Genomic DNA, 26,110 nt, shown 5'->3' with positions numbered 1-26,110 from the left:
CAGGTGAGGGTGGTGAGGCCTAATCGGTGGGTGATTTTGGAGGAGGCTGGGGAGAGTGGGGAGAATGGGGAGGATGGGGGTGGTGGTGGTGGTGGTGGTGGTGGTGATGGTGGGGAAGAGGGAGGGGGGAAGACGGAGGAGACGAAGGTGTTGGATGTGGATGATAGTGCGAAGGATGCTGCCCTGGCTGTGAAGGTGGTGTGAAAGCGGGTTGCCTTGAGGGTAGAGGATTGGTGAGATGGGCATTGGGCGCTGGAATGGAAGATATTGGGCGGGTAGGTAGATGGCTGGGCACTTCGCTCGGTCTGTTTGGTTGACCAATGTGCAGATGGGAGAGTGCTATTAGAGCTCCGTGAGCCGCCCATTCATCCGAACTTCAATAGGAGTATGAGTTGATTTGCACTCGTTTTCATTTGTAATGGGGTACCAGTACCAAAGGGACGCCTACACATACACGAACAGCCCATTCACATCCATATCTTAACCATAGTTTTCATACTCGAGGTGAGTAAGCAAAGCTTGAAAGGGGCCCAGCCCCATGGCATCGCCCCCGAATCCATTCCGCTAAGTTATTACCCATGACATATATATAACCACCCTTTTCGCAACCCACCTCGCCGTTAACGCCCTACGCCCACAAAACAGTACCCCCAATTCCCAGATAACCCCGAAGGACACCTAAAACCTCTCCAACAGCGACCCGACCTTCCTCTGCTCGTCCATCTCCACACCCTCCATCCCTTCCCCGCCATCCGAGAAAAGACTCCCCACACTCAACTCCCTCGCCGGCGGCCCCTGTTCCTTTAACTGCCCAACCCTGCCTCCCACCCTCGCAAGAAGCATCCTCATACGGTGCAGCTCGGCCTCAACCTCCCCGTTTCGCGTAACCAAATTCTCCTGCACCCCATCCAGCCGCCCACCATCACCATCACCACCACCATCACCATCGGGATTACTAGCCGCAAACGGCTGCAGCAGAGCCCGCATCCACCGCAGCCGCGCCACCCGCGCAGCCGCCTGCCGCTGCCTTTTCGCGAGGGCATGCAGCTCGCCCGCCAGCTCAGCGTAGCGGCGCGCCTCGAGCGGCCGCGACGCCGCGTCCGCCCCCTCCCATTCCAGCGGCAGCGTCGCGATCACGCCCGGATCCGCCAGATCAGCACCCACCCTCAACGCCGCATCCCGCTGCACCGGTGCCCTGCCATCATCATCATCATCATCCCCCACCCCTACTTCTACCCCCTCCACTCCAACCTCCTCCTCCTCATCATCCTCCTCGTCCGCGGCGGCAGCAGCCTCCGCGGCGTTCAAGTACAGCTGCTCGATCTGCTCGGCGACGTGGCGCGTGGCTTGGGGTGCGTAGGCGCGGCGGGCGTGCTGCTGCAGCCGGTGGTTGAGCTTGTAGAGGGCGTCGTCGATGGCTTTGGGGGGCAAGGGGGCTGTTGTGGCTGGATCCTCGTTTGTCTCCTCGGGGGGGTGGTTGGTGTTGTTGGTGTTGGCGGTGTTGGTGTTGTGCCAGTCGCGGGTTGGGGTTAGCGGTTGGGAGAGGAGTCGGGTTTGGGTGGTGAGGAAGGTTTGTTTGAGTGTGAGGACTGTGGGTTGTTGGGATGGGGCCATTTTGGAGGGGGTTCCATGTGTGTTTGAGAGTGAGACTGGTCTTTTTTGATTTCCTTTTTTTCAGAGTGAGAGATGGTTGTGAGAGATGGCTATGAGAGAGAGAGAGGCCCTGGAGAGATTGAGGGGCAGTGGATGTGGAGAGGGTTCGGGTTGGGGTTTAGTTAGCTCTCTGTCCCAAGCTCACCCGCCCGCCCCCACATCAGCTTGGGGCAGCAAATTGAGGTCATCCATCTGCTGCTGCAAAAGCTGGGTTCAAAGGTCGACGTCGCCGCATCGAGACAGCCGCTTCGAACTGCGCCATTGCACCGCAATTAAATGTCTCCAAACATGCGCAGGTACGGCGAATCGCATCTCTTAATGGAGGGGCGTACCCCCCACTACCTAATAGGCCGCTAATATTGACAATGCGCAGGGCTTGTTCGACTTAGACTCCATCTCCCACCATGCGGTCGTATCTGACGCGCAATGTGTACATTCGACTGCTGGCCAACCATGGCTTGCTGCTCCCGTGCTCCTCTCCTCTACCGCGCCGCTGTTTCGCCGTCTCGTCCCGCGCCGCCCCCTCTCCGTTGCTAGTCCGCCGGCAACCCCGGAGGACCTTCTTCGGCATCTTCCAGAAGCCACCCCGCATGCTGAAGGAAGCCGACCTCGAACCCGGTTACGATGTGCTGCTGCACTACAGGAGCTTGGAGGCCGAGAATGCACGACCACCGCCACGGGAGGAATTGCTAAAGGGTTGGAGACAGTTTATTCAATACAAGAGAAAGAAACATCTCCAAGCGTTGAACTCAACACAGGCCTTCCTCACTCTGCGGCTGCTTCACCATATTGTGGAAACCAGCCCCGGCAAGCAAGACCAGGGCGAGGATCTCAGCTTCACAGATCTCCGGGCGGCGCTATGGGTCACGGTAATGAAGCCGCCAAAAGGCACGACCGAGCATCACCTCGAACTTGCGACGGTGCTCTACAACGAAATCGAGAGGAGGATACAGAACATGCGTGAGCTCGGCATCGATGAGGAGGTGATCAGGGAGGCGGTGGGAGGGAAGGACACTGGCGACTTTGAACTATTCCTCATGGCCCTCACACAGTACGGCGCTTCGCTGGAGGCCGCGGAACACTTGGCCCAGTTTAGGGCCGGGTTGCCAAAGGGAGACAATAAGTCGATTGCTCGGGTGCGGGTATTTTGGACGCTGGTGCTGCGTGGCCTCGCCAAGGAGGGTCGGGAGGCGGAGTTGCTGGCCGAGTGGGAGAAGGCCCAGGAGGCCAAAATCGAATACATGCCGCCGGTCCACGAAATCATGACGACATTTTACGCGACGCGGGATAGGATCGAGGAGACAAAACAGTGGTTTGAGAAGCCCATCCACGCGAACTGGCTGCGGAGTCCAAAGTCATATATGGAGGCGGTACGGTTCGCGCTCCGAAACGGGGAGGAGGAGTGGCTCCAGCCTATCTTTGAAGACTTGATAAATTCTAATCCCCAGAAGGAATGGTGGGACGTCATCTTCCAGTGGGCCGTGCTGGTCATGGACAAGGGCGTCGAGGACATCAAGCAGATGATACAAGTCATGTCAGCACAGCCCGGGGGCAAGGATGGCACGGGGAGCGTGAGGCCGGACGCGGCCACCATCGACGCCCTCATCACGGCAGCCATCGAGAAGCAAAATCCCTACTTCGCCGAGCGGTTCCTCTCCCTCGGCGCCGAGCTCAGGATCCGGCCCCGAGCATCTACCTACATCCTCCAAATGGACTACCGTCTCGATGCCAACGACTTCAGCGGCGTCCAGGCCATCTACGACAAGCTCCTCAAGGGCGAAGTCACCATCAGCCAGGACGAAGACCTCCCCGTCCTCAACAAATACCTCCGCGCCCTCTGCGCCGCCCCCGAACCCGACCTCGGCCGCATCCTAGACGTCACGGCGGACCTCGAGCAGCGCCACGCAACCCTAGAACCAGAAACGGTCGTCTCCCTCTGCATGGTCTTCTTGCGCAACGACAACCAATACGACGTGATCGACACGCTCTCCCTGCACACCGTCTCGTACAGCCTGGAGGAGCGAGCACAGGTGCGGCGCGCCTTTGTCGAATACTGCCTCGACCGGCGCGTCAGCACGGCGCGCGTGTGGGACTGCTACTCGCTGCTGCGCCAGTTCTTCCCGGAGACGGAGCCCGACGAGCGCGTGCGCCTCATGGACGCCTTCTTCGCCCGCAACCGCCCCGACATGGCCTGCTACATCTTCGGCCACATGCGCTCCCAGGGCAACCTGGACCAGCGCCCCACCGCCGACATGTACGTGCGCTGCCTCGAGGGCCTCGGCCGCCACCCGGAAGAAACTGGGCTCGGTGGCGGCGGCATCGCAGGCGGCGGCGGCGGTGGTGGTGGTGGGGACGGCGAGGGGGAGTCATCGCTGCGCATGGTGCACAACATGCTCAAGATGGACACGACGGTGCAGATGGACACGCGGCTGTATAACGCGCTCATGATCGCCTACGCGGCGTGCGGCGAGCCCGACGTCGCCGTCGAGTTCTGGCGCGACATCACCGACTCGGCCGAGGGTCCCTCGTACGCCAGCCTCGCCATCGTCTTCTGGGCCTGCGAGCTGCTGCCCTTTGGCGACCGCACCGCGAGGGGGGTCTGGCAGAAGGTCCAGCGCATGGACCTCGAGGTGCCGCCGGATGTGTTTTGGGCCTATTGTGGTGCTATTGCGGGGAGTGGCCACCTCGAGGAGGTGATTCGGCTGATTCGGGGTATGGATGCGAGTGTCGGGTACGGGCCGGGGATGATGACGTGAGTTTTGTTTGCTTTGGTTCTCTTCCCCTTTTCTTGTCCTCTTTTCTTTCCCGCCTCCCCCCCCCTTCACTCTCCTTTTCTCTTTCAACGTTGCTTTGGACGTGGACTAGAGAACAAAAGGGCTAACTAACCACAGACTCGGCGTCACATATAATGCCCTGCCAGGCTCGGATAGAAAGGAGCAGTTCGAGGCGTGGGCCGCCGCCGAGTACCCAGAGATCTGGGCGCAGCTGGAAAAGAAGGGACGCACCGAGACGCTCAGGGGCACTCAAGTTCAACATTGTCAGGGATATGAAAGCATGAAGCAAACAGTCTGTCAGTACTGTGTATGGAGTAGATGGGTGGTGGTGGTGGTGTGGTTGCGCTGTCGGTAGTGGGTCGATGCCCGATCCAGCTGTAAAATTTGTACAATGTATACGAAAACGTCTATACATAAGAGGCCGCTGTGCCATGCATGCCATGGTCTTTTGGCTATGCCCATATTTTGGTCACTTCCACTGATATCCTACAAATACAGCTTTTCCGGTGTGGGTTTTGGGACTCCCGAATACCTCAGCGGCTCCTCGCCTCCGCCCCCGCGGCCTGCCCCGCCAACTTATCTCTCACACTCCGCCCCCGCTCATAGCCGGTTCTGCGAAGGATCGGCCGGCGCCGGGATGGCCGCGACCGGCATGCCGTGGCGGCGGAGGCGCAGGATCTCGGGGTGCCGGTGCACGCTGGGGTGCAGGCCCATGCCGATGGCTCGCCGGACCGCCTTGGCGATCTTGCGCTGGTTGACGGGCCGCAGACCGGTGTCGTTGGAATGCCGGATCCGGCCCATGGGGGTCACGAACTCGGAGATGAGGGAGAAGTTCTGTGAGGTGTGTTAGACTTTTTGGTTGTTGCTGTCTTGTCTAGGGTGGGAAGGTGATGAGGGAAAACGCAACGCACCTTGTAGTTGTCTAGCGGGCTGAAGCCCAGGATGTCGACCATGTCCTTCTTCGGCGGCCGCCCCTGGCGCCACTTGCTCATCTCGGCGGGCTTCATGTCGCGCGGGGAGTAGACCTCGCCGATGCGCCAGCGGCGCGGCATCTGGCGCACGTAGTTGTCGGTCGTCAGGTTCTGCCGCATGTCCTTGATGTGCGCCTGCGTCCCGTGCTGCTCCATCACCCGGCGCTGCTCCTCCACCGACAGCGGGTTACCCCGTTCCATGCCCGCCGTGAGCATGCCGTGGAGGGCCTCGTTCGGGTTCGCGTTCGAGGTTGAGCGGGGGCCCCGGCTCCCTTGCGTCCCGGACGGGCTCTCACCGAAGATGTCGCGGACTGTGAGACGTGGTGTGTGGTTAGAGAGCGGCAGTAATATGCGGTAGTTTGGGTGGGATTTCAAATCAACTGACTGGCTGCGACGGGGGCTGACGTCGAGAAGAGTCGTGGTTGTTGATGTTGCACCAGGCTAGATTGGCATTGGCGCAAGGCCGAGGAGAGCCATTGCCTGCACGACATGGTTGCTGTGATTTCTCTTCGGAGGTGTCTCCTGCTGCCCTACTGCTCTGCTCTGCCCTCTCCACCTCTTTTCTCGCGACGTCGAGCTGGTTCGTGATCCTTGCGGTTGATGGCCTGGGCGGAATATTCTTTTGGCCTACCCGCATTGGCTGGCAGTGACAGAGTGGGAATCCTATCTTGGCGTTGGCCGTGGGGTTCATCTGAGGTGCAAGAGTTGCGGCAGGCAGTGGATTCAATGTGGGGCTGATATTCTTCCCCAGCAAAAATTCGAGATTGTCGCTATCAAACAGCCAAAGTCAAGGTACCAACCACATCAACCAAGTTCACAATCATCATCAATTATTTGCGGGGGAAAAAAGCCACTCCATTAATACCGACTGAGGCTGTAAACTTTTCCTTAAGTCGCCACGATGCCGCGGAAACTCAAGTTTCATGAGCAGAAGCTCCTCAAGAAGTGCGTGGGCCGAGATGAGATTCCGACGGGCTGCTCAATACATGATCAAAGTAAATCATCAAGATGCTGACAATGCGGTGTGGCTAGGCACGACTTCATCAATTACAAACAAGACAACAACCACCGAGATCATGATGTTGCAAGGTAATAATCGCACATTTCCATGCTCTCATTCCCGTGGCTAACTCGGGAATAGACGGTATATGATTCAGAAGCCAGAGGATTATGTATGTTCAACTCCATCGCCGACGAGGCGTCCGGCTGTTTCGTCACGAAGATAAACTTGTCTTCGAGCTCACGATTGTTAACCCTAAATAGCACAAGTACAACAGGATGTGTGGTGTAAGTGCCCTTGTCGAGTAATGCCAGACCCACCCACTGACCTCTTCACCAGTCTCTCCGGCAATTAGCACATCGTCTGAGTGTATGTTCACGTATCTCCTCAAGAAAAGGGGCTGCCTCATGTTAACCCATCACCAGCTTCTCCCGCCAGACAACGAGGTCAGGAGGAAACATGAGACATTGCTCCTGGACAAGCTCTACGACATGGGCATCCTTTCGGTATGTGTCTACGTGCACGAGTGCCCCTGAACAACATCCTAACCCGCTGCCGTAGTCCAAGTCAAAGCTCTCGCAGGTCGAGCACAACGTCACGGTGTCTGCCTTTGCGCGGCGGCGTTTGCCCGTGGTTATGACACGGTATGTTTGTCCAGTCCTGTCTCACCAGCCCAGGCTGCTAACCCGAGAAAAGTTTGCGCATGGCAGAGACCGTCCAGGCGGCCACGAAGCTCATAGAGCAAGGGCACGTCCGAGTCGGTGTCGAAGAAGTCCGGGACACCGCTTTCCTTGTGACGCGGAACATGGAGGACTTCGTCACCTGGACCGTCGGCAGCAAGATCAAGCAGAACATCATGAAGTACCGCGACAAGGTGGACGACTTTGAGCTTCTCTGATGGGTCCTGTCTTGGCCCCAAGTTCGAGCGGTTTACTCTCACAGAGAGCGCGGAAACCTCACAGAGATTTTGCCATGCGCTTGGTCTATGACCTCCGAAAGCGCGGCAGCGACCCCTTCTCACGATATCCCACGATGGACGTTTCAGGGGCGACGAATACGCTCGACGTAGCATACGGTTCAGTCAAAGCTGAGACGAGAAATAGGGACAGACGCCATGTTTAACATCTTTGCACACCTCAAGGTTGGCACGGAGGGCTACGGGTTTCCGGGTGGGCCATTACGAAACGTCTGAGGGAAGAACTAGCCGGCGACGCCCAGCGGGGCATCGATCGGCTTCTAAACGGCCACAGTACAGGAGAGGTATACTCATCTAAACCAATGCGTTGGCCGAGCTTACTGGCCGGGGGGTAGGAAAGTCGGGATGACTGCAGTTTTGCAATCAACGAAGTCGGTTGCTCTTTCCACGGCCTCATCTTGTTTTGGAATTTAAGGTAATTTACGACTTTGCATGCGTCATTCCTTCCTTTTCAGAAACCATGGGTCAAGCGGTCTTTTCTCACTCGTCCATATGCCAAGTTGGAGCAAATCCAGGTTCCGTGTTTGCGTACTTCATGATATCACCATCCTACAGTCGCGGCAAACAATCACCCTATGTATTCTTAAGTGCATCCATTCCCTAAACTCAACCTCAAACATCTACTTGTCTAAGTTCACGGCCTGTTGTCCTAAGTGTATCCTTCTCTTTTCAGGTCTCCAATGGTTGGCACAAGGATGGATACGATCCGCCTCCGGAAGTGGAAGAGCAAGTCCCAAGCCCCCTTACAGAAGCCCGGGATGAACGCAGAAATCCCAGTGCCCACGCGCTGCTCCTCCACCGTGTGCACATACTGGACCGACATCGACAAGATGGCCACCCAAGATGGCCCTTCGTACAGCAATACCGCAGAGGACCCGTACCTGCGAGCGTTGAAACAACTGTCGGCAAGCCACCACCCGTCCCTCGACAATCTTCCACTTGACCGGCCGACGGCCAGCGATACGGCCAACCCGAGACCACCCCACGCGTCACCTGCAGGAAACCAGGCCGAGAATACGGGACGGGAAATAGGGCGGAGGTACCACAGACGGGCGGACGGCGGTGTTGATGTGGAGTTCGTGGATGTTTCCGCCCACCAACACCATCGCCACAGCACCGTCAGCAAAGTGCGCCCGGCCATTGGCGTCCATTCTTTTCACGCCGCCTTGCACGGAGATAACGACCCCCGGCAGAGCTTCGAGATGGACCGCACTGCTCTAGCTCACCCGGCCTTCCGCAAGCAGGAGGACCGAGAGGCCCGCAGAAGGAGGTGGTCCCGATGGCACACCTTGTCCAAGACGAAAGAGCAGCCTTGGGTTGCCAACGGGCTCTTCTGAGGCCCCGGCGGCCTAGACGGAGCAACAGTCATTCCGGAACTGCATCGCTCGTCATGTAGCAGCCATTTTGGGGTTCTGCAATTCGTGACACCAGAGTGGGTTGCTCCGGGTACCCATCGGGGCGTTTTCTGATCCGAAACATACAACGCGTCCAAAATGGGAAATGTTACACGTGTGCCTGCATCAGGGGTCGGCGCAACCCCGGATGACAAGGCGGCATTCCCGCTGCGTGCCTTGCCCTTGCATGGTAAGCCTAGCGTTGACACGAAGGGCGGGCGGGGTTGGAGAACTGCGGGGACTAGAGGTATGTTCCACGCTATCCCCGGCCACGCAACCGTATATCGTATCTGTGGCAGATTTTCGGATTGACCGCCCTCGAGTTGACTTGACGTTTTACCGGATCTCTACTTCTTCGCCGCTTGTCCCCGGCCTTCCGAGGTTATCGCCGATTTTCAGCCGAGCCTTGATCATACCTGGAGTTCACGACTTTTCAATATATAAAGGGAAAGGAGGAGGGACATTATCGGTCCCCCTTCCCACATTCACTACTCGGCTCAGCCACCACCTACCCCCCAAAACATACATCTCCAGCCTCCCAAAAACGTCTCAACCAAAACCAACTTCCACCATGTTCCACCCACCCCCTCCCACAAGACCTCCTCACACTCAGCCCAAACCGACGCCATTCACCTCTCTCCCCACCAACCAACTAGACGACATCTACGCCAAACCGCCCCTTCGTCCCCATCCCGGACACCTTCAACGCACGCGAACTGGGCCTCCTCCCCGGCTCGCCCATCCGCCCGGGCCTGGTCTACCGCACGGGCGGCTTCCTTGGCGGCATCTCGCCCGCGGGCGCCGCGGCGCTCGCCACGGACCTGCGCATTAAGAAAGGTCTTTGAACCTGCGCTCGGCGCGCGAGCACGCGCGGCAGCCGGATCCGGAAGGTGCACGGCGTGGAGATGGTCTGGGTGGCGCCGGGGGAGGGCGGGATTGTGGATATGGGGGTTGTATGAGGAGGGGGAGGGGGAGAGGGGGATTGTGAAGGCGTATATGGATGTGCTGGGGTTGTATAAGGGGGCGATTCGGGGGGTGTTGGAACAGGTGAGGGATGGGAGGGGCGAGGAGGCGGTGCTGTTTCATTGTAATGGTGAGTCTTGAGTTTGGCTGTTTGTTTGTCTATCTCTTTGTGGAGGTTCGGGGCTTGGTGGGTGAAGCTTGGGCGTGGAACTGAGTTATTGGCTAACTGGTGGTGTGGTAGCTGGGCGTGACCGGACCGGTGTCGTGGCCGGGTTGTTGCTGACGCTGGCGGGCGCGAGCGAGGAGCTGATCGTGTTCGACTACATGTTGTCGCGCATCGGGATCGAGCCGGCTCGCGAGAAGCTGCTGGAGTCGCTCACCAAGGGGCTGATGAACGTCGATATCAACGCGCCTGGCTTCCGCAACTTGGCGAACCTCAGGGCGAGCTGCTGGGAGGCCTTTGTCAAGGCCGTCGAGGCCGAGTATGGCGGGTTTGAGGGCTATATCACGGGGTTCTTGGGGTTCACGGAGGAGGAGCTCGCAAAGATCAAGAGTAACCTCATTCGGCAGGACTGAGAGTTTGTGTTGGTCAGGACTAGGAAATTCAGCCTTCAGTGCTTCCTAAGCCTCCCTCGATTATTGAAGCAAGTTTCGTGGGATCTGTTGCAAGTTTGAGCTCAGCCGTCGTCAGTTGGCAGTCCTCAGCTCTAAGTTCATACTGTCATCGGCCGTCCATATCCCACATCTAACGAACGCCTAGAAAGCCGAGTTGGCAGACGAAAAAGAAAATGGCGTCACGAGTAGATCAAGCCTTCAATGGACACCAATACCTGTGACGTCATCTTTTATGGGCCGCCTTTTGTCGTTGCTGATTGGTTATGCGGGTGTCGGAGTTCGAAATTAGGTAGGGTAACATTTTGAAGTCGCAACACCATCATGGCTCGTCTTTTCGTGTGTGATGTCATGGTTGACGTGACTAGAAGAGATATCAAGATCTCCATGGTTTTATCGAGCATGTAGGATGTATATAAGTTGAGGCTTGGTTCGGCCATTAAGCTCTTGTAATTTATCATGCAATTCAAACAAACAATTCACACATTGACTTGAATACTACCTACCTAAGTTGGCTCTCAACCTCTTACACGCCATAACCAATCTTTTAAAAACAAACCTACCTCAACACCAACCATAAACCGAACCACCAAAATGCATCGTTTCTCCCGCCGCGGTCCCGTCACCACAACCACGACCCGCCCCCACCACACCACCGGAGGCGGCCTCTTCTCACGCCGTCACGCCGGCCACCACACAACCACCGTCCCAGCCACCACCACCCGCACCCACCGCCGTGGAGGCCGCGGTATGGGGATGCGGATGGGCATGGGAAGGAGTACGGGAGGAGCCCGCGTCAAGCGCGGTGGCCTCTTCTCTAGCGGCCGTCACCACCATCATACTACTGCCGCTGCGCCCGTGACGACGACACATCACCACCATCAGAAGAGGCATGCCTCGATTGGGGACAAGATCAGCGGGGCGCTGCTGCGGTTGAAGGGGAGTTTTACGGGGAGGCCGGGGCAGAAGGTACGTCTTCTTTGAGGCGGGGTTGGACGGGTGAGAATGATAGCTGACATTGGGTTTTAGGGTGCTGGCACAAAGAGGATGCATGGAACCGACGGGCGTGGGGCTCGTCGCTCGAGGTTCTTTTAAGGGGCTAACTGGAAAAGAAGTATGGGTAGCCCGGGGGGGGGGAGCACGCTGTCTGATTAATGAGGGATGAGTTGTAATATTATGGCCATGATAGAAGGGATGGGCAGTTGTAGTTGTACATCACATTTAACGAGATACCCGAAATCACAAGAATGGAAGCATCCATACACACTGCACCTTGAGACATCTCATCCATTACAACGCCCCATGCGCATGGTATATAAACCTACAATAAAAAACAAACGCCCCGGGTCCCAACCCGCCGTAAAAATGCAACCAGGGTATCACTCAACCGGCGCCGAAACAACAAACACAAAAACAAAAAAGAGAAGCCCGCCGCCTCCGCCACCCACCCGCCCCCCATTCGGATCCTCTTGCCCCGTTGCGGGAAGAAACCACGGACCTGCCAAACCCCAATCCAAAGTTGTTGTGCTTGGCCCCGAATGGGGGTGGTGGCGACGAAGGGGTTGGGCATTATAATTAAGAAAAAAAAAAAAAAAACCGAAAACCGAAGGGGCGAGCCCCCAGCACAAACCCGCCGCCTACAGCGCGCCGGGCATCACTGTCCCCTCCTCCCCCTCGCCCTCCCCCCGTTCGCCATCTTCCTCGCCCTCGGAGGCGGCCCGGTCCCGAACAAGCGGGACCGGCCCCCCCTCCGAGGCACCCTCCTCCCCAGACCCCGCAGAGGGCCCGGCAGACGCCTCCTCTCTCCGCCACCCCCGCGGCCGCAAGCCGGGGGAACCGGTCCCACAGCTGCCTGGTGCAGCGCAGCCGAGGTTCGGCGGGCGCCGGTGTCGGGTGACGCTTTCCAGCTGCCCACCCACACCACCCACGCTCCCAACCGACCCCCTCGCTCGCACCGGCAGCGTTGCACCCGCACTCTCACCTGGCGCCCACGGCGCCCAACACCCCCCGCAGCTCTCCTCCTCCCTCTCCCCTCTTCTTCCTCGGGCCCCGCCCCATCCTCCTCCCACCACGGCAACTCTTCCTCTCCCTCCCCTCCCTCCTTCCTCTCCTCCTCCTCCGCCCACACCCACCCCCGCCGCCGCCCGCTACTCACCCACCGCAGCGACAGCGCCAACCGCGGCACGACACCAGCGACTCTCTCGACGGCACCAGACCCCCCCTCGTCAGCAGCACCAGCAACGACAGCACCAGCGACGTTGTCGGCGGCGGTAGGCGTGGTGGTGTTGGTGGCGGCTGCCGCAGCGGCGCCGACGTGCAGCTCTCCGCATCTTGGTTCCGAGCCCGCGTCGGCACAGGGGCGAGCGTGTCGTTGCTCGGGACGGGCGCTGGGCACCGGGTTCCAAGTGGAAATTTTCTTCCTTCGGACGGGCGCGGACCGCCCTTGAGAGAATGACCCCGATGTGGCCGTTCTGGCGTTAGTGGTGGTTGCGGTGCCGGTGGTGGTGGTCCGGGGGCCTTGTCGGGCTTTCTTGGGCAGCGACGCCGGCACCGGCAGCAGCGGAGCTGTGGCGGGGGAGGTGGGAGGTGGGGTGCCGCGACGGCGTGGAGGCGGCGGCGGGGGCGTCCGGCAGGAGCGAGTCGTGGTTGCTCGCCATGACCCGTTCCGTTTGGAACGGGTCGGCCGTGGGCCCCGACAAAAGGGCGCCCGCGGACTTGGTGGTGCGGAGCCGGGTCTCGAACGCCGTGGGCGCCCGGGTGGCGCCGCGCGAGGACGACTCCGCAAAGGGATCCTCGGCCGAGGACGGCGGCGATCGGGCGGGGTCGGAGGCGGGGACGGCGCCGAACTGCGGGGTCTCTCCCAGCACCTGCAGGGCCTTCTCCCGCTTCTGCACGTTGATGCGCTCGTTTTGGCGCAGGCGGGGGCTGGGGACGCGTGGGATCTCGTCGGGGGTGGGCAGCGGCTCCAGGCTCACGACGTGCCGGATCTGGTGCGGCTTGATGGGCTGCTTGGGCTTGCTCTTGGAGAACAAGCGGGTGGGGGATGTGAGCTTCTTGTAGAAGCTTGACTCCAGAAGGTGCGAAAACTTGAAACCCTCGGGCTCTGGCTTCAGCTCCTTGTTGGCGGCAAGCATCTTCTCGACCTTTGCCATGACCTCCCTTCCATGCGGGGTAAACGGGTTGCCGTCGAAGCGCAAACCCGGGGGGTTATCTGTGGCCGTTGCGGCCGGCGATGTTGAAGAGTTGGTGAGGCCGGTGGGGTGCATTCGGAGAGGGTCGATCGGCACATGGAAGGCCTCGACTGGTCCCGTCAGTGAGAGGGGGAGGTTCCCGGGACCAAATGGGCGGCGAGATTTAGAGGAGCTACGCCGATGGGAGGAGGCACGCCGGTTGCTCTGCCGTGAGGGCCTCGGGACCTCGAGAAAGTTGCGGTCGGAAGGGGGAATGGGGCGCCCTCTCTGGGCCAGGTGATGGGCAATTGGAGAGATCTCATCGCTGTTGTTGGCTGGCTGAATGACGATCTGGGGAATGGCGATTTGGGCCTCAGGACTTCCTGGGCCGTGAGCTGACGTGCTGGTGGTTGACTCACTATTTGAGTCGCCGGGGGTCGTGCCCACCATCTCACCGCCAGTCTGTTGGCCTTTTGGGTCGGTCATGGTATTTGACGACGATGATTAAAAGGAACAGATTGGGCTATTAGATTCAGTTGTTCAGATTCAGTTGTTCAGAATCGAGTCAGGGACTTGAAAGAGAGTCACTCAGGTATCGCTGAGTTTGGAAATGTCGCCGATTTTGAGAGGATGTCGCTGGCCTGGGAGATTCTGCAGATGTTGAACTGGATTTTGTTCTTGTTGGTAGTATTTCGCTGATACTCAGAGGTTTCGCTGATGTTGGGTATGATCTCGCTGATGTGCAAATATTCGCTCCTATCAAGCGTGCTTTTCGCTGATGTTGTGCGTCTCTCTGATGTTACTTTTCGCTGATGTGCTTTTCGCTGATGTTGAAGGAAAGTGGGTGAACGAGGAGAAAGAGGTTCAGGTGGGGACGAAAGAGTGTGTTATCACCACATCGACAGTCTAGAATGAAAGAATGAAGTTATCAGACGAAGAACAGGTGATGTGATGTCACGATTTAGAAACGAAGAGAGAGCCACGTTGCTGATGACGTTCTGGTTCACTGAAGGAAAAGAGAGTGGTTTGTTATGGCGACGACGATTGTGAAAAGTATGGTGGGGGTTGACCTTTGAGTAGTGTAGGCTACAGGTGATCCGGAGGGAAGTCGTGTCTTCGGCGGCCAATAACGGAAGCCGAAGAAACCGGAGGCCGGCAGCTGTGACCCGCTTTTCCGGACCGTGACCGGGCCGACCACCCCGGCGTGCCTCGCCCCTCCGGTTTGCTAGGCTTTTGGCGGTTCTGGGCTGAGCTCACAGTGCCAGGTTTGAGAATCGCGCATTGCAGTGCCTTGATCTTTCCCGCAAAAGCCAGGCACAACTCACACAGCCTCCTAACGTTATTAGGACTTTGAATTGACCAAAAACTTTCCTTCTTCTCACTTGTGATCCCACCACGAGACGCAAAGCCTCAACCATGGATGTTCGGGTAGCGGAGTGGGATGGAACAAAGAGACCCAACGTGCACAATAACCTCTCTTTGAATGACTGATATTGAGCACAATTTCCCTCATAGGGCCTATTTGGTGGTGGTGTAATTGGATGAGTAGTGTAGCTGCCATGGACGCTCAAGGGATTCAAGAGTCGGCATTATTCTAAGTGATTTGTGCGACTGAGCAAATTTTATCATTGCAGTCAACATGATAGTATAACTGTGGAAGGAGACACCGCCCAGGGCCCAGGGCCCTCTTTTTGAGTTATTGATGAGTGTTGGCCTGTGAAGCCTGAGGTTGTGGCTGCCATCGGGCAGGAACCACTTAACCATGGACCATGGACCTTGAGGGTTCTAGAGTAATAACCAAGTGGTAAGCAAAATTATGCGCATTTTGCTCTGAGATGATGATGCAATTAAATGGCATTCAATTCCTAGTAGTGGAGAAGTCACCTGCTGGTGTTTGCAAGTTCAAGTGTGATCTGATCTGGAGAGTGACGAACAACCCCTTAAAACACATGTTAGTAAACAATTCTTTTAGCTAACTAACTCACTAACTAGTTACCGGGCAACGAGGCTTAACTAGCTAACGTAATCTATCACCTTTCCGGCCACACCACCTTTCCAACCACTTTCCAGCTCCGCACCCCACCACGTCCACTTTGGATGCACCTTACCATGCCATCGTACCCAGCAAAATGCCAAAGCCTCTGCAGCACGAAGAACGGATCCAATCAGCGGTCGAGGCCTTACGTTCAGGCGAAACCCAAAGCATTCGCAAAGCTGCGGCTGCATTTGATGTACCAAGGGCGACTCTGCAAGAACGCGTCAAAGGGGGTGCTACGCGTCAACAAGCGCAAGTCAAGAACCGAAAGCTACACCCAACTGAAGAAGCAGCCTTGATTCAATGGATCGAGTCAATCAATGGATCGAGTCACTGGACGACCGTGGTATGTCGCCAACGATCAGCTACATTCGACAAATGGCCGATCTTCTTCTCCGCGAGCGTGGAAACTTGATGTTGCTCGACGCGTCTATCGCAACTACCCCGGTCCCTGCAATGACTGTTGGCGAGAACTGGGTTCATCGGCTTCTTGATCGGCATCCCCATTTGAAGACGAAGTATTCAAGAAAGTATGACTATCAGCGAGCCTTATGCGAAGACCCAGAGAAGATTTCAGCGTGGTTTGCACGGGTGCAAAAGACGATCAACGAGTACGGAGTCCTCGACGTGGATATCTACAACTTTGACGAGACCGGCTTCCAGATGGGTGTTGCAAGTACATCTAAAGTGGTTACTCGGTCTGACCGACGGAACCGACCTGTTGTTATTCAGCCAGGGAACCGAGAGTGGACGACAGTCATTGAATGCATCAACGCAACTGGTTGGGCACTTGATCCATTGATTATCTTCGAAGGCGAAGTCCACATTTCAACGTGGTACGAAGGCTCACTCTTGCCGAAGACATGGCGGATTGGAGTTAGCGATAACGGCTGGACAACCGATCAGCTTACTTTCGAGTGGCTTCGAGAGGTCTTCGAGCCACAAACTCGAAACCGAACGGTTGGTCGATATCGGCTTCTTATTCTCGATGGTCATGGAAGTCATTCGACGCCTGAATTCGACAAATTCTGTACTGAGCATCGGATCCTTACAGAGTGCATGCCTCCGCACTCGTCGCACCACCTCCAGCCTCTTGACGTCAGCTGTTTCTCTGTGCTGAAGCGAACGTACGGCGACCTTGTCAAAGCGATGATAGCACTCGGGGTTTATCACATCGACAAACCAAGGTTCCTCGAACTGTTTCTTGAAGCTCGGAAAAAGACGTTCAGCACAAGGAACATCGTAAGTGGCTTTAGGGCTACAGGGCTCGTACCTCTCGATCCAACTCAGGTTCTTTGTCGGCTACAAACCAGGATACGGACACCGAGCCCCCCTCCTACCCCTATCCAACTGCCAAGTCTGCCTCTCAAAGCGCCAGTAAACATAGTCGAGCTTGACCCTCTCCAGAGGAAACGCCAGAGAGAGATAAGCCCAACAGATCAGGCGCTTCAGAAAATCATCAAGGGCTGCCAGATGGCGATTCACAACGCTACTCTTTTGCAGGAAGAGAACTCGCGACTTCGAGCTGAAAATGGTCGACAAAAGAGAAAGCGGGCACGCCGAGCTTTTATCCAGGCAGGAGGGACTATGACGATTGGAGAAGGGATGACACACATCGAGGCCTTCCAGAAAGCTCCTGAGAAGGGCCAAAGAAGCCAGGAAGCTCGTCGAGAGGTCGAAGAAGGAGAAGCGGGGCCATCGGAAACGACTGCGCCAAAGGCGCGAAAGCGTGCGCAGGCAAAGTGTAGTATCTGCGGCTCAATCGAACACAACGCCAGGAAATGCCCATGTAAATAAGGACTTGAATTACATAGATTGTATTTCGAATAGACTCTCTTTTGCGTTGTGGGGTGTTTCCAAAGTCGACGTGGTGTGTTGCGGGGCTGGAAAGTGGCCGGAAAGGTGATAGATTACGGTATCTCAGGGCCCTGGGCCTGGGTGACAGTCATCCGGGCGCCAAGGGATGACAATACGATGCTGCGCCCGACCCCGGCTCCCGCGCGTTCGGCTGACCTGAAATTTCACCCCAGGGTCGCCCGGATGACCAGCGAATCGAGCAGCCACAAGCGGTTTTCCTTAGGGCTAGCCGTACTAGCGCTGAAGTCTCTCCCTGCCTGACCACCCTGCCCCCCCGGCGCGCGCGCGCGCGTCGCGGGCCAGGCTGGTAACGGTAAGAAACACCAAGGCCAAGCCAACCGCGCCGGCCATCGTCAACGTCATTCTATCACTAACCACGACACATCGTCGAGATACGTCAGGATCCGCAGGATGGACGAGCTTGATCCTAGCCTAGTTCAGCGCGTTGGCAGAAAGATCTCGGCCGTCGTCGAGAGGTATCTGCTTGACGATCAGGAGGTCACGCCTAAGAACACCCGCAAGGCATATGGACCAAAGCAGGCCGAGTGGATGGTCAGTCAGCTAGTCTAAGCAGGCCGGCTATTACGGAACCTTGGCAGCTAACAGGGCATATAATAAATATAGGAATGGTGCAAGTCTCGCTTCCCCGAGATCCCCCCTGGTTGGCCGGCGCAGTACCAGATAGGTAGAGCCCTACCTGGCCACCTTGTTGACGAGGGTAAGCTGGTGCTCTTCCTTGACGAAGAGATCGCCTCCCGCGCTCCCAAGCGCGGCAAGCGTCGTATGGCCGAGACGCAACGGTTCAAGGCGGAAGGGAAGCTCAAGAAGCGGAAGAGGGAGAGCCCATTGCCGCCGTCGTCAACTGGAGCAGCTACGGCCGACGTAATTGTCGTCGGCGGGGGTCCAGCTGAGGATCTGGAGTCGAACTCGGACTCGGACGTTGGCAAACCTGGTCCGGACTCGGCCGTCCGCACCTCTACACTCAAACTGCAGTATAGCACTGTACGGCTATACTCCAGCGCTATCATCAACCTCTACGCACAGCAAAAGACCAGAGGCGAGAACCCAGCTCCGCCCCCCAATGGCCTAGCAAAGAAGGCGCTTATGCGGCATATCCTCCGTGAGGCCGCTTGCCGGAGCCGCAATGAGTGGGCAGACCGTCTCCTAAACACCATCAAGGACGGCTATTTGCCGGCCAAGATCCCCGAGCATACGGCAGCGGCCTGGCGGTTCAGCGATGTCAATAGCGGCTTCCGTACGAACGTCGACTTCCTTTTCGGCAACCACATGCTCTTGCGGTCGAGCAACAGGCTACTGCTCGAGCTAGCCGACTGTTTTTGCCTGGATTTACCAAAGGAGGGTATCAAGACGGATGCCCCGACGAAGGCCTTTGTCGTTCTGATGAACCAGGGGAAGACGAACCAGCACGGCCAGGTTGAATACGGCTCTTGTCTACGGCATCGCGATCCGGAGGCTTGCCTTATCGGCCAGCTTGCCTTCTGGCTTTTCTTCCGTTGGCAGGCCGAGAAGATTGCCGCCGAGCCGTTCCCGGATTTCAGCCGGCCGGAGCTGTGGTACCGGACGAAGGTCCTGCGCCGGAGCAAGGCTGACTATACGGGGCAGCTGTCGTACGCAACAGCCCACAAGTGGACCTTGGACTTCTACAGCATGTGTGGTATCACCACGAGCAAGGCTACCCACGCGCCGAGAGTGGCAGCGGCGCAAAATGCCGATATGGCGGGAGTGTCGGACGCGCAGGTAAGACGATAGCTATATACCGGTTTGCTTGAAGGTAACCGTACGCTAGTGTTCTTACCAACTCTCATTAGATCCGACGCGCCGGCCGGTGGGAGAACGGCGACCAGATGACTGGCTGTTATATAACGACGCTACCGTTCGAGTTCATGCGCGCCACTGCGGACTTCGAGCCTGCGTGGGCCGGCAGCTACCACGTGCCAAGGGCAACAGTGCAGCCAGAGCCGTGGTTGCGCTCACAGATCTGGCCGGATCTAGATCGTTGGCGTGATTTCGAGGCTGACGACAAGGCTACAGGCGCGTTCATCGAGTTGTTACACTGGCTGCGGGACGTCCTGTTGCAGGATGCTGTGTTCTTGATAGCCAAGTACCCGGGGCACCCCGTCTTCCAAGATCCAGTATTCTGGTCGCCCCAGTTCAACGCCTTTGCTACCAAGGTCAGGGAGGCCGTTCAAGAGAGCTTCTAGGGCGACCGCGGCACAGCCATCGAGAAGGTGATCCCCGAGGTCTCGGAGAAGCTAAAAAGCTTAACAGCTTATCAGCTTACCGTCGAGAAGGCGGTGGAGAGGAGGCACTTGGAGTTAGTTCAGGAGGTCAAGCAGTTGAAGGCCCAGGTTGCCGATATGTGTCGGATGGAGTACCAAGTCGTTACCACCTTTACCCCCAGTGGGCGGCTACACCGTACCGAGCAGTTCGTACGCCAGCAGGGCCACAAGGCCTCTATATCGCCGCCCGGGGTACCGAACCGAAGGCCGATGACGCCGTTGGCCGGACCTCCGCTTAGCACCGTCTCTCGGCTCGACTGTGGAGCTGATTCAACGCCGGCCACCTATATAGGAGCAGCTGCTAGCTCCAGCCCTGCGGTACTTGGTGCGCCGGCTATAACGGTCGCGCGGCAGGGCCCGCCGCAGATCCGGTTCCCGCGTATGCTTCGTACGGTGGGGGACCTCTATCAGCTCTGGCGCCATGGGCTCGCAATGATGCCCTCTATTGACGAGCTCGAGAGGCAGTGGGGCTCGCGATGGCGCCTGCGCAACGAGAGGCAGCTCTTCTCCATGCGGAAGGTCGTTATGGATGAGGTCGTACGGCTTGCCAGTGCTCGAGGGTGGCCAGAGGAGGACGCGGTCCGGGAAGTCGAGAAGCAGCGCGTTGAGGCCGGCAACCTCTCGCTAGATGCCTTGGCAAAGCATATAAAGGCTAGACGATAGTCGTACGAAGCTGGCTTCCATACGAGACTAATATACAGCAACAAGGCTTATTTCTCTTCTCTCGTACGGCAGCTACTGAGCTCCTAGGCTTTTCCTCCGTCTGACCAGACGAACGCTCCAATCTATTCCTTCTTGCGGGTTTGTTGAACCACTATAAAGCACTGTAGAAGCGCCTGTCCATCTGTCCATCCGGATGATAGCCATGCTGTTACCCCAACCCCTGAAGGTCGACCGACAGTACTAACCCTAACCCTTATGGCGCTTTTACCCCTGAAAGGGCGCAAGCTTCTCCACTTTCAAATTATGTCAGCAGCCTGCCAATTGCCCTTTGAAATGTCAAGGTCTTGATTGGCGAATGCGAATACGCAAAAGCGTATCCGTGCTCGAAGTGGGTCACCCCGCAAACTCCCGAGGCTGGCTGGGGGCAATTGTCACCTTTTTCGGCTTCGCTCTTCGCGTTGAACCGGCTCCTCGAAAGTTGATTAAAGGGCGAATTTCCAACAGCCTCGGGGGATTTCGATTCACTGCTTCAATCCTTTACTCTGGGTGATACAGGGGCCAATTGCGACAGTGTTGCAGCGGTCCTTTCACGAAAGTACTGTGTAGAAAGAATCTGAAGAGCGGCCCATTGCGCAATCCCACAACCAAACCACGGACCATCATCCGCCGGCATCTGCGAGATTTCTCCGACTCCGTCTTCCTTCAAATTTGAGCCGACTTACGAACACGTTGTCGGCCGGCTCTCTCTCTCAGAGCCAACCTTTCCCACGCCCATCCGAACATTCTCTCGTACCTCGAACAACATGTCGTTCTCTAGCCTCGTCCACGACCTCTCACTGCGCGACACGGGCGCACCAAGGAGGCGCGGCGACGCCTCGGTGTCTACAGTCGACGACCGCGCGTCCCGCATCTCGACGGCGAAGTCATACACGAGCACGGCTGCTACGAGTGTGAGCATCTCCGGGGACATCAGCAGCCAACTCCACGCCGGCTACAGCCACCCGCTCGCGAGGTCATGGCAGGCCGAGCGACAACTCACCAAGGTGGGCAACAAATGCCGTCTACATGGGACTAACTACCCCGCTAACACGGCCCCGTAGTCGATGCTCATCTACCCTCTATTCATCTCGGACCAGGATGACGAGGAGGTCCTCATTCCTTCCCTACCAGGGCAATGCCGCCGCGGAATCAACAAGTTGGTACCTTTCCTCGAGCCCCTCGTCCACAAGGGGCTGCGGTCCGTCATCCTCTTCGGCGTGCCGGTAGCGCCAGGCGTGAAAGACGCATTGGGAACGGCCGCCGACGATCCGGAAGGCCCGGTTATCCGCAGCATCCGGCTCCTGCGACAGCGGTTCCCGCACCTGTACATCGTCTGTGACGTCTGCCTCTGCGAGTACACCTCCCACGGGCACTGCGGCATTCTCCGCGATGACGGAAGTCTCAACAACCAACTCTCAGTCGACCGCATCTCAGACGTGGCCATCGCGTACGCGCGCGCGGGCGCCCACTGCGTCGCGCCGTCCGACATGAACGACGGGCGGATCCGCGCCATCAAGCTCAAGCTGATCGAGGAGGGCATCGCGCACAACGTCACGCTGATGTCGTACGCCGCCAAGTTCTCCGGGTGTCTGTACGGGCCGTTCCGCGACGCCGCTGGCTCGGTGCCCTCGTTCGGCGACCGCAAGTGCTACCAGCTGCCCCCCGGCGGCCGGGGCCTGGCGCGCCGCGCCATCGTGCGCGACATCAACGAGGGCGCCGACATCATCATGGTCAAGCCCGCCGGCCAGTACCTGGATATTATTGCTGATGCCAAGGAGCTGGGCAGGGACCTGCCCATTGCTGCGTACCAGGTCAGCGGCGAGTTTGCCATGATCCATGCTGGTGCCAAGGCCGGCGTGTTTGACCTCAAGGCCATGGCCTTTGAAAGCACCGAGGGTATCCTCCGGGCGGGTGCGACTATCATCGTCAGCTATTTTGTCCCGGAGTTCCTGGACTGGCTGTCCGACTGATGGGTTTGGGTGATGTGGGCGTGGTGTTTGGGCGTTTTGGGAGCGGGATGCAATGACAATGTGGATTGGGTTTCCCCGCATATGTGTTATAGACATGACTCTCCGCTAGACCACACCGGCTGGATGGGCCGGCCGGTTGTGCAGACGTTTTATATTTTTATGGTTTCTCCGTCTTCCCCAGGCCCATCATGAAACACAAGGTGTGGCCACGTAAAGGCGGCCATTGTTTTCCATGGATGCTTGCTTCTAAACATTAGATGAGCGAACGTTGGTCATTAACGAATAAACGGTTCCGGTTTCTATGGACTTTCCTGTTCCCGGGAAAATCCTGAAACGGCAATCGCCTGAAGGCTTCCAAGCAGCCGGTGGCAGCACGAATTGCAAATGCGATCACGGAAACCAAGTAGGGGTAAGTGGCGGCCATCTGGTCCGGGCCGTGGCCAAGTGGGCCGCCCGGCCCGATTTCCGATCCAACATCGAACCGCTTGGGTCAAGACGGCGGCCGTTGGTTTAAGCTTCACTGAAGACGCCGCCTGCGCCGCTGCAGGTGATCCGGGGCCCCGGGGTCGAATGGAATCCTAGAATGAGCCGAAATCATTGCAAATGTGACAGTATGCACCGCTGAAACGAGCAAAAAAAAAAAGAAACAAGTCATGTCGGAGCCATCCTCGAAATGTTTGAAGATGGCTCTTGTTCTGGCAACGATTGTCATCGGACTTTGGCAATAGCCTGCCTCGGGACTTGGCCCTTTCTCAAATCGATTGATCACCGGCCGCCATGGAACTGGGCCACACTTGAATAGACCGCAGAGACGGCCTACATTTGCGGCACCGCGCTTCAGATCTCCCCGGAATTCTGAAGGCCGCCCAGGAGATATCGGCCGGCCATGCAAGCTGAAGGTGCTGATATATGGGGTTTTGTTACTGGAAAGGGGCGGCCGGGCCATGGCCTGTTCAATTAGCTTAGGTCTCCGTTCTATCTTTGCTAGTTTGAACCTTTATAATCGATCCCCTTGAGAACGCACCGGCAGGTTAAGGTGTGTTGAGGATCCCGTACCTGCCCTTGCACGCTTTGTATCAAGTTCTTCGCCGTGTAAACACAGACACGACGATCTAACCTACATGGCCTTGAGTTGGCCACCTCCCAGGCCTCTCTCTTGTCGTCTCTTCTCGGTTCTTTGCCGTGGGAAGATCTAGTTACGGACCGTCGGCCCCTCGACTTTTTTTTCTTTCGTATCCCCGTTTCCTTTTTTGGATATCCCCCTTGAGGTTTGAACCACCGAACCAAGCGCTCGTTCCTTATTTCCATATCTCGCCCCGAAGCCATGAACGGGCATGCCACCTCCACCTGGGGCCTCGCCCACGACGAGGAAAAGGCGAGCTTTCTAAACGACAAACCCCCACCCGACATCGAGCGCGATGCCAGACACGCAGACGTGACCTCCTGCTTCCCAACCATCACATACCCCCCTCGACAGTGGACGACAGTAACCCTCCCCTCCCGGGCCGCCCACCGGGCACTTACCCACCTGCCCCCCCTCCTCCGCCGTACCCTCTTCTTCCTCCTCCCGAGCTTCATCCAACCATTTCTCTCCCGCCAGCGCTACCACCACCACAAGAACAACCCCCCTTTACCCCCGCGTCCGACAACTCCCCAGCCGGGCCCAACAGCCTACCTCGACGGCATGCGCGGCCTGGCCGCCCTCATCGTCTTCTTCTGCCACTTCCTGTACACCAGCTTCGCCATCGCGCCCGGGTACGGCGCCGGGAGCGTTACTACTGCTGCTACCACCACACCCACCGGTAACCACAACGACTCCAACAACCCCAAACCCGCCAACCACCATTACCACCTCCCCCTTCTCCCCTTCATCCGCCTCCTCTTCTCCGGCCCGCCCATGGTCTGCGTCTTCTTCATCATATCCGGCTACGCCCTCAGCCTACGCCCCCTCACACACGCAGCCACCACCACCACCACCACAACCACCACCCCCACCACCACCCAAACCGCCCACACCGCCCTCACCTCCCTCATCTTCCGCCGCGCCCCGCGGCTCTTCCTCCCCGCCTTCGCCTCCACCCTCCTCATCACCCTGCTCGTCGCCTCGGGCGTGTACGAGCGCACGCGGGCCGTGGCCGCCGACCCGGCGCTGCTGCGCAACGTGCGCGAGCCGCATGTGGGGTTTGACGTTACTGATAACGACGGTGGTGGTGGTGGTGGTGGGGGAGGGTCGGTGTTCGCGCTGGCGGTGTGGGCGTGGGCGGGGGAGATGGCCCGGTTTGTGCACGTGTGGGACTGGCGGGAGTTTGGGGGGAGTACCGTGCTGGATGTGCATCTGTGGACGGTGCCGGTGGAGTTTCGGTGTTCGATGGTGCTGTTTTTGACCTTGGCGGGGACGTTGGGGCTGAGGAGGGGGTGGCGGTTGGGGGTGGTGGCGGGGTTGGTGGTGTTTGTGTATTGCAGTAAGAGGTGGGAGATGGTGTTGTTTTATGCGGGGCTGGTGTTGGCCGAGTTGGATGCTGCGAGGGGGGCGCATGGGCATGCACCGGCTCTGCCTGTGTCTGTGCCTGTGCCGGGGTTGATGTCGGGGCCGAGCAGCCGGGCTAGCTCGCCGTCGCCGTCGGGTCTGAAACGGCGCACTGCGAAACGTGTTATGTGGGCGGCTCTGAGTATCGTTGGGCTGTTCCTCATGTCTCAGCCGGATGAGCGCGGCGCCGAGACTCCCGGGTGGGTGTTACTCACGAGCTTGATCCCGGAGTGGTGGACGGACGAGCACAGGTACTGGCAGAGCGCTGGCGCCATCTTGTTCGTGCTGGCCGTGGGGAGGTCGAGGGGGTGGCAGCGCTTCTTTAACCTGTCCGTGCCGCAGTACTTTGGGAAGATCAGCTATGCCATCTACTTGATGCATGGGCCCGTGATACACACGGTGGGGTATGCCATCGAAGGATGGGCTTGGGGGTTGACAGGGACGGAGGGAAGGGCATACGAAGCGGGCTTTGCGCTGGCGGCTGTGTTTGTGGTGCCGATTGTGATTTGGGTGTCGGATGTGTTCTGGCGGGCTGTCGACGCCCCTATTGTGAGGTTCGCGAAGTGGCTGGAAGCAACGTGCTCAAAATCTAATTAGACAATGTTAATGGAAGGTTGTTTCTTAGTGAGATCATAAGGAAGCGGTGCCGATATCAGAGTAGAATAACCATCCCCCTGCCATTGTCGGAGTATATCTCTGATCCTCGTTGCCGTCTCGAAACACAACGACTGATGTGTTCTACCAACCTACCCTTCTCCAGCTCCCCCTGGCTACCTTGTATTCTACGTCATGTCGTCATGTCCCATGAGCTCAATGGAGCCTGTATGTAACAACGCGCTGCCACTGTATTTGTTCTTTTTACCAGATATTACCGAGGGCACTGGCTATACCCTCCACTGAGAGCTCTGTTTTTTCTCCACTGGGAGATATCTCTCCCTCAAGGTCTCTTCCACGCTCTTCTTCAGCTGCTCCTCTCGCCGCGCACTGTCATACCTCTCGGCCAGTGCCTTTTCAATATCCGAGACATGCAGCAACTTCGCGTCTGCCTTTGCCTCAGCCCTCTCTTCGGCCAGGTGGACAGCCGCCTTTGTCCTCCCCACAAGATCATGAACCCTCTCAACACCACTCTGAAACAACAAAAAAAAAAAAAAAAGAAAAGAAAGAAGAAAAAAAAAAAAAAAAAAAAAAAAAAAAAAAAAAAAAAAA

General features: G+C 57.7%; 12 protein-coding genes across 12 annotated transcripts in view; 8 read left to right on the top strand and 4 right to left on the bottom strand.

Annotated features, from left to right (window-relative positions):
* Positions 1-678: 678 nt before the first annotated feature.
* On the bottom strand, positions 679-1,614 carry CHGG_00676 (uncharacterized protein; the record flags this gene model as incomplete). The annotated part of the gene is made up of 1 exon (XM_001219896.1): positions 679-1,614. The coding sequence occupies one exon, from the start codon at positions 1,612-1,614 to the stop codon at positions 679-681; it is 936 nt and encodes a 311-aa protein (XP_001219897.1).
* Positions 1,615-2,057: 443 nt separating this feature from the next.
* On the top strand, positions 2,058-4,808 carry CHGG_00675 (uncharacterized protein; the record flags this gene model as incomplete). Its single annotated transcript, XM_001219895.1, has 3 exons — positions 2,058-4,405; positions 4,545-4,680; positions 4,746-4,808. 3 exons carry the CDS (start codon positions 2,058-2,060, stop codon positions 4,806-4,808), a joined length of 2,547 nt encoding a protein of 848 aa, XP_001219896.1.
* A 219-nt stretch (positions 4,809-5,027) lies between these two features.
* On the bottom strand, positions 5,028-5,889 carry CHGG_00674 (uncharacterized protein; the record flags this gene model as incomplete). The annotated part of the gene is made up of 3 exons (XM_001219894.1): positions 5,028-5,261; positions 5,339-5,709; positions 5,784-5,889. 3 exons carry the CDS (start codon positions 5,887-5,889, stop codon positions 5,028-5,030), a joined length of 711 nt encoding a protein of 236 aa, XP_001219895.1.
* Positions 5,890-6,299: 410 nt separating this feature from the next.
* CHGG_00673 (uncharacterized protein) lies at positions 6,300-7,296 on the top strand (the record flags this gene model as incomplete). Its single annotated transcript, XM_001219893.1, has 8 exons — positions 6,300-6,343; positions 6,431-6,487; positions 6,540-6,570; positions 6,662-6,685; positions 6,738-6,767; positions 6,824-6,904; positions 6,960-7,042; positions 7,095-7,296. The coding sequence occupies 8 exons, from the start codon at positions 6,300-6,302 to the stop codon at positions 7,294-7,296; spliced, it is 552 nt and encodes a 183-aa protein (XP_001219894.1).
* A 758-nt stretch (positions 7,297-8,054) lies between these two features.
* Positions 8,055-8,711, top strand: CHGG_00672 (uncharacterized protein; the record flags this gene model as incomplete). Its single annotated transcript, XM_001219892.1, has 1 exon — positions 8,055-8,711. One exon carries the CDS (start codon positions 8,055-8,057, stop codon positions 8,709-8,711), a length of 657 nt encoding a protein of 218 aa, XP_001219893.1.
* Positions 8,712-9,339: 628 nt separating this feature from the next.
* CHGG_00671 (uncharacterized protein) lies at positions 9,340-10,307 on the top strand (the record flags this gene model as incomplete). Its single annotated transcript, XM_001219891.1, has 2 exons — positions 9,340-9,523; positions 9,973-10,307. 2 exons carry the CDS (start codon positions 9,340-9,342, stop codon positions 10,305-10,307), a joined length of 519 nt encoding a protein of 172 aa, XP_001219892.1.
* A 630-nt stretch (positions 10,308-10,937) lies between these two features.
* On the top strand, positions 10,938-11,438 carry CHGG_00670 (uncharacterized protein; the record flags this gene model as incomplete). Its single annotated transcript, XM_001219890.1, has 2 exons — positions 10,938-11,312; positions 11,373-11,438. 2 exons carry the CDS (start codon positions 10,938-10,940, stop codon positions 11,436-11,438), a joined length of 441 nt encoding a protein of 146 aa, XP_001219891.1.
* A 559-nt stretch (positions 11,439-11,997) lies between these two features.
* CHGG_00669 (uncharacterized protein) lies at positions 11,998-13,999 on the bottom strand (the record flags this gene model as incomplete). The annotated part of the gene is made up of 3 exons (XM_001219889.1): positions 11,998-12,873; positions 13,004-13,908; positions 13,969-13,999. 3 exons carry the CDS (start codon positions 13,997-13,999, stop codon positions 11,998-12,000), a joined length of 1,812 nt encoding a protein of 603 aa, XP_001219890.1.
* A 1,643-nt stretch (positions 14,000-15,642) lies between these two features.
* On the top strand, positions 15,643-20,368 carry CHGG_00668 (uncharacterized protein; the record flags this gene model as incomplete). The annotated part of the gene is made up of 7 exons (XM_001219888.1): positions 15,643-15,894; positions 15,951-16,790; positions 16,956-17,277; positions 17,734-17,957; positions 18,030-19,163; positions 19,235-19,597; positions 19,703-20,368. 7 exons carry the CDS (start codon positions 15,643-15,645, stop codon positions 20,366-20,368), a joined length of 3,801 nt encoding a protein of 1,266 aa, XP_001219889.1.
* An 803-nt stretch (positions 20,369-21,171) lies between these two features.
* On the top strand, positions 21,172-22,377 carry CHGG_00667 (uncharacterized protein; the record flags this gene model as incomplete). The annotated part of the gene is made up of 2 exons (XM_001219887.1): positions 21,172-21,411; positions 21,469-22,377. The coding sequence occupies 2 exons, from the start codon at positions 21,172-21,174 to the stop codon at positions 22,375-22,377; spliced, it is 1,149 nt and encodes a 382-aa protein (XP_001219888.1).
* Positions 22,378-23,701: 1,324 nt separating this feature from the next.
* CHGG_00666 (uncharacterized protein) lies at positions 23,702-25,501 on the top strand (the record flags this gene model as incomplete). The annotated part of the gene is made up of 1 exon (XM_001219886.1): positions 23,702-25,501. One exon carries the CDS (start codon positions 23,702-23,704, stop codon positions 25,499-25,501), a length of 1,800 nt encoding a protein of 599 aa, XP_001219887.1.
* Positions 25,502-25,788: 287 nt separating this feature from the next.
* The window catches only part of CHGG_00665 (uncharacterized protein), a gene marked incomplete at both ends in the record, with an annotated part of 1,981 nt that continues 1,659 nt past the window's right edge, over positions 25,789-26,110 (bottom strand). The window contains one exon of the mRNA XM_001219885.1: positions 25,789-26,031. Within this exon, the coding sequence (XP_001219886.1) occupies positions 25,789-26,031 (243 nt within the window). The remainder of the gene's footprint in view (positions 26,032-26,110) is intronic.

The sequence above is a fragment of the Chaetomium globosum genome, genomic scaffold, assembly GCF_000143365.1.
Source record: "Chaetomium globosum CBS 148.51 scaffold_1 genomic scaffold, whole genome shotgun sequence".
NCBI classification, from domain to species: Eukaryota; Fungi; Ascomycota; class Sordariomycetes; order Sordariales; family Chaetomiaceae; genus Chaetomium; species Chaetomium globosum.
The sequence above is the reverse complement of the archived record's forward strand: the minus strand, read 5'-3'. Positions and strand labels throughout refer to the sequence as shown.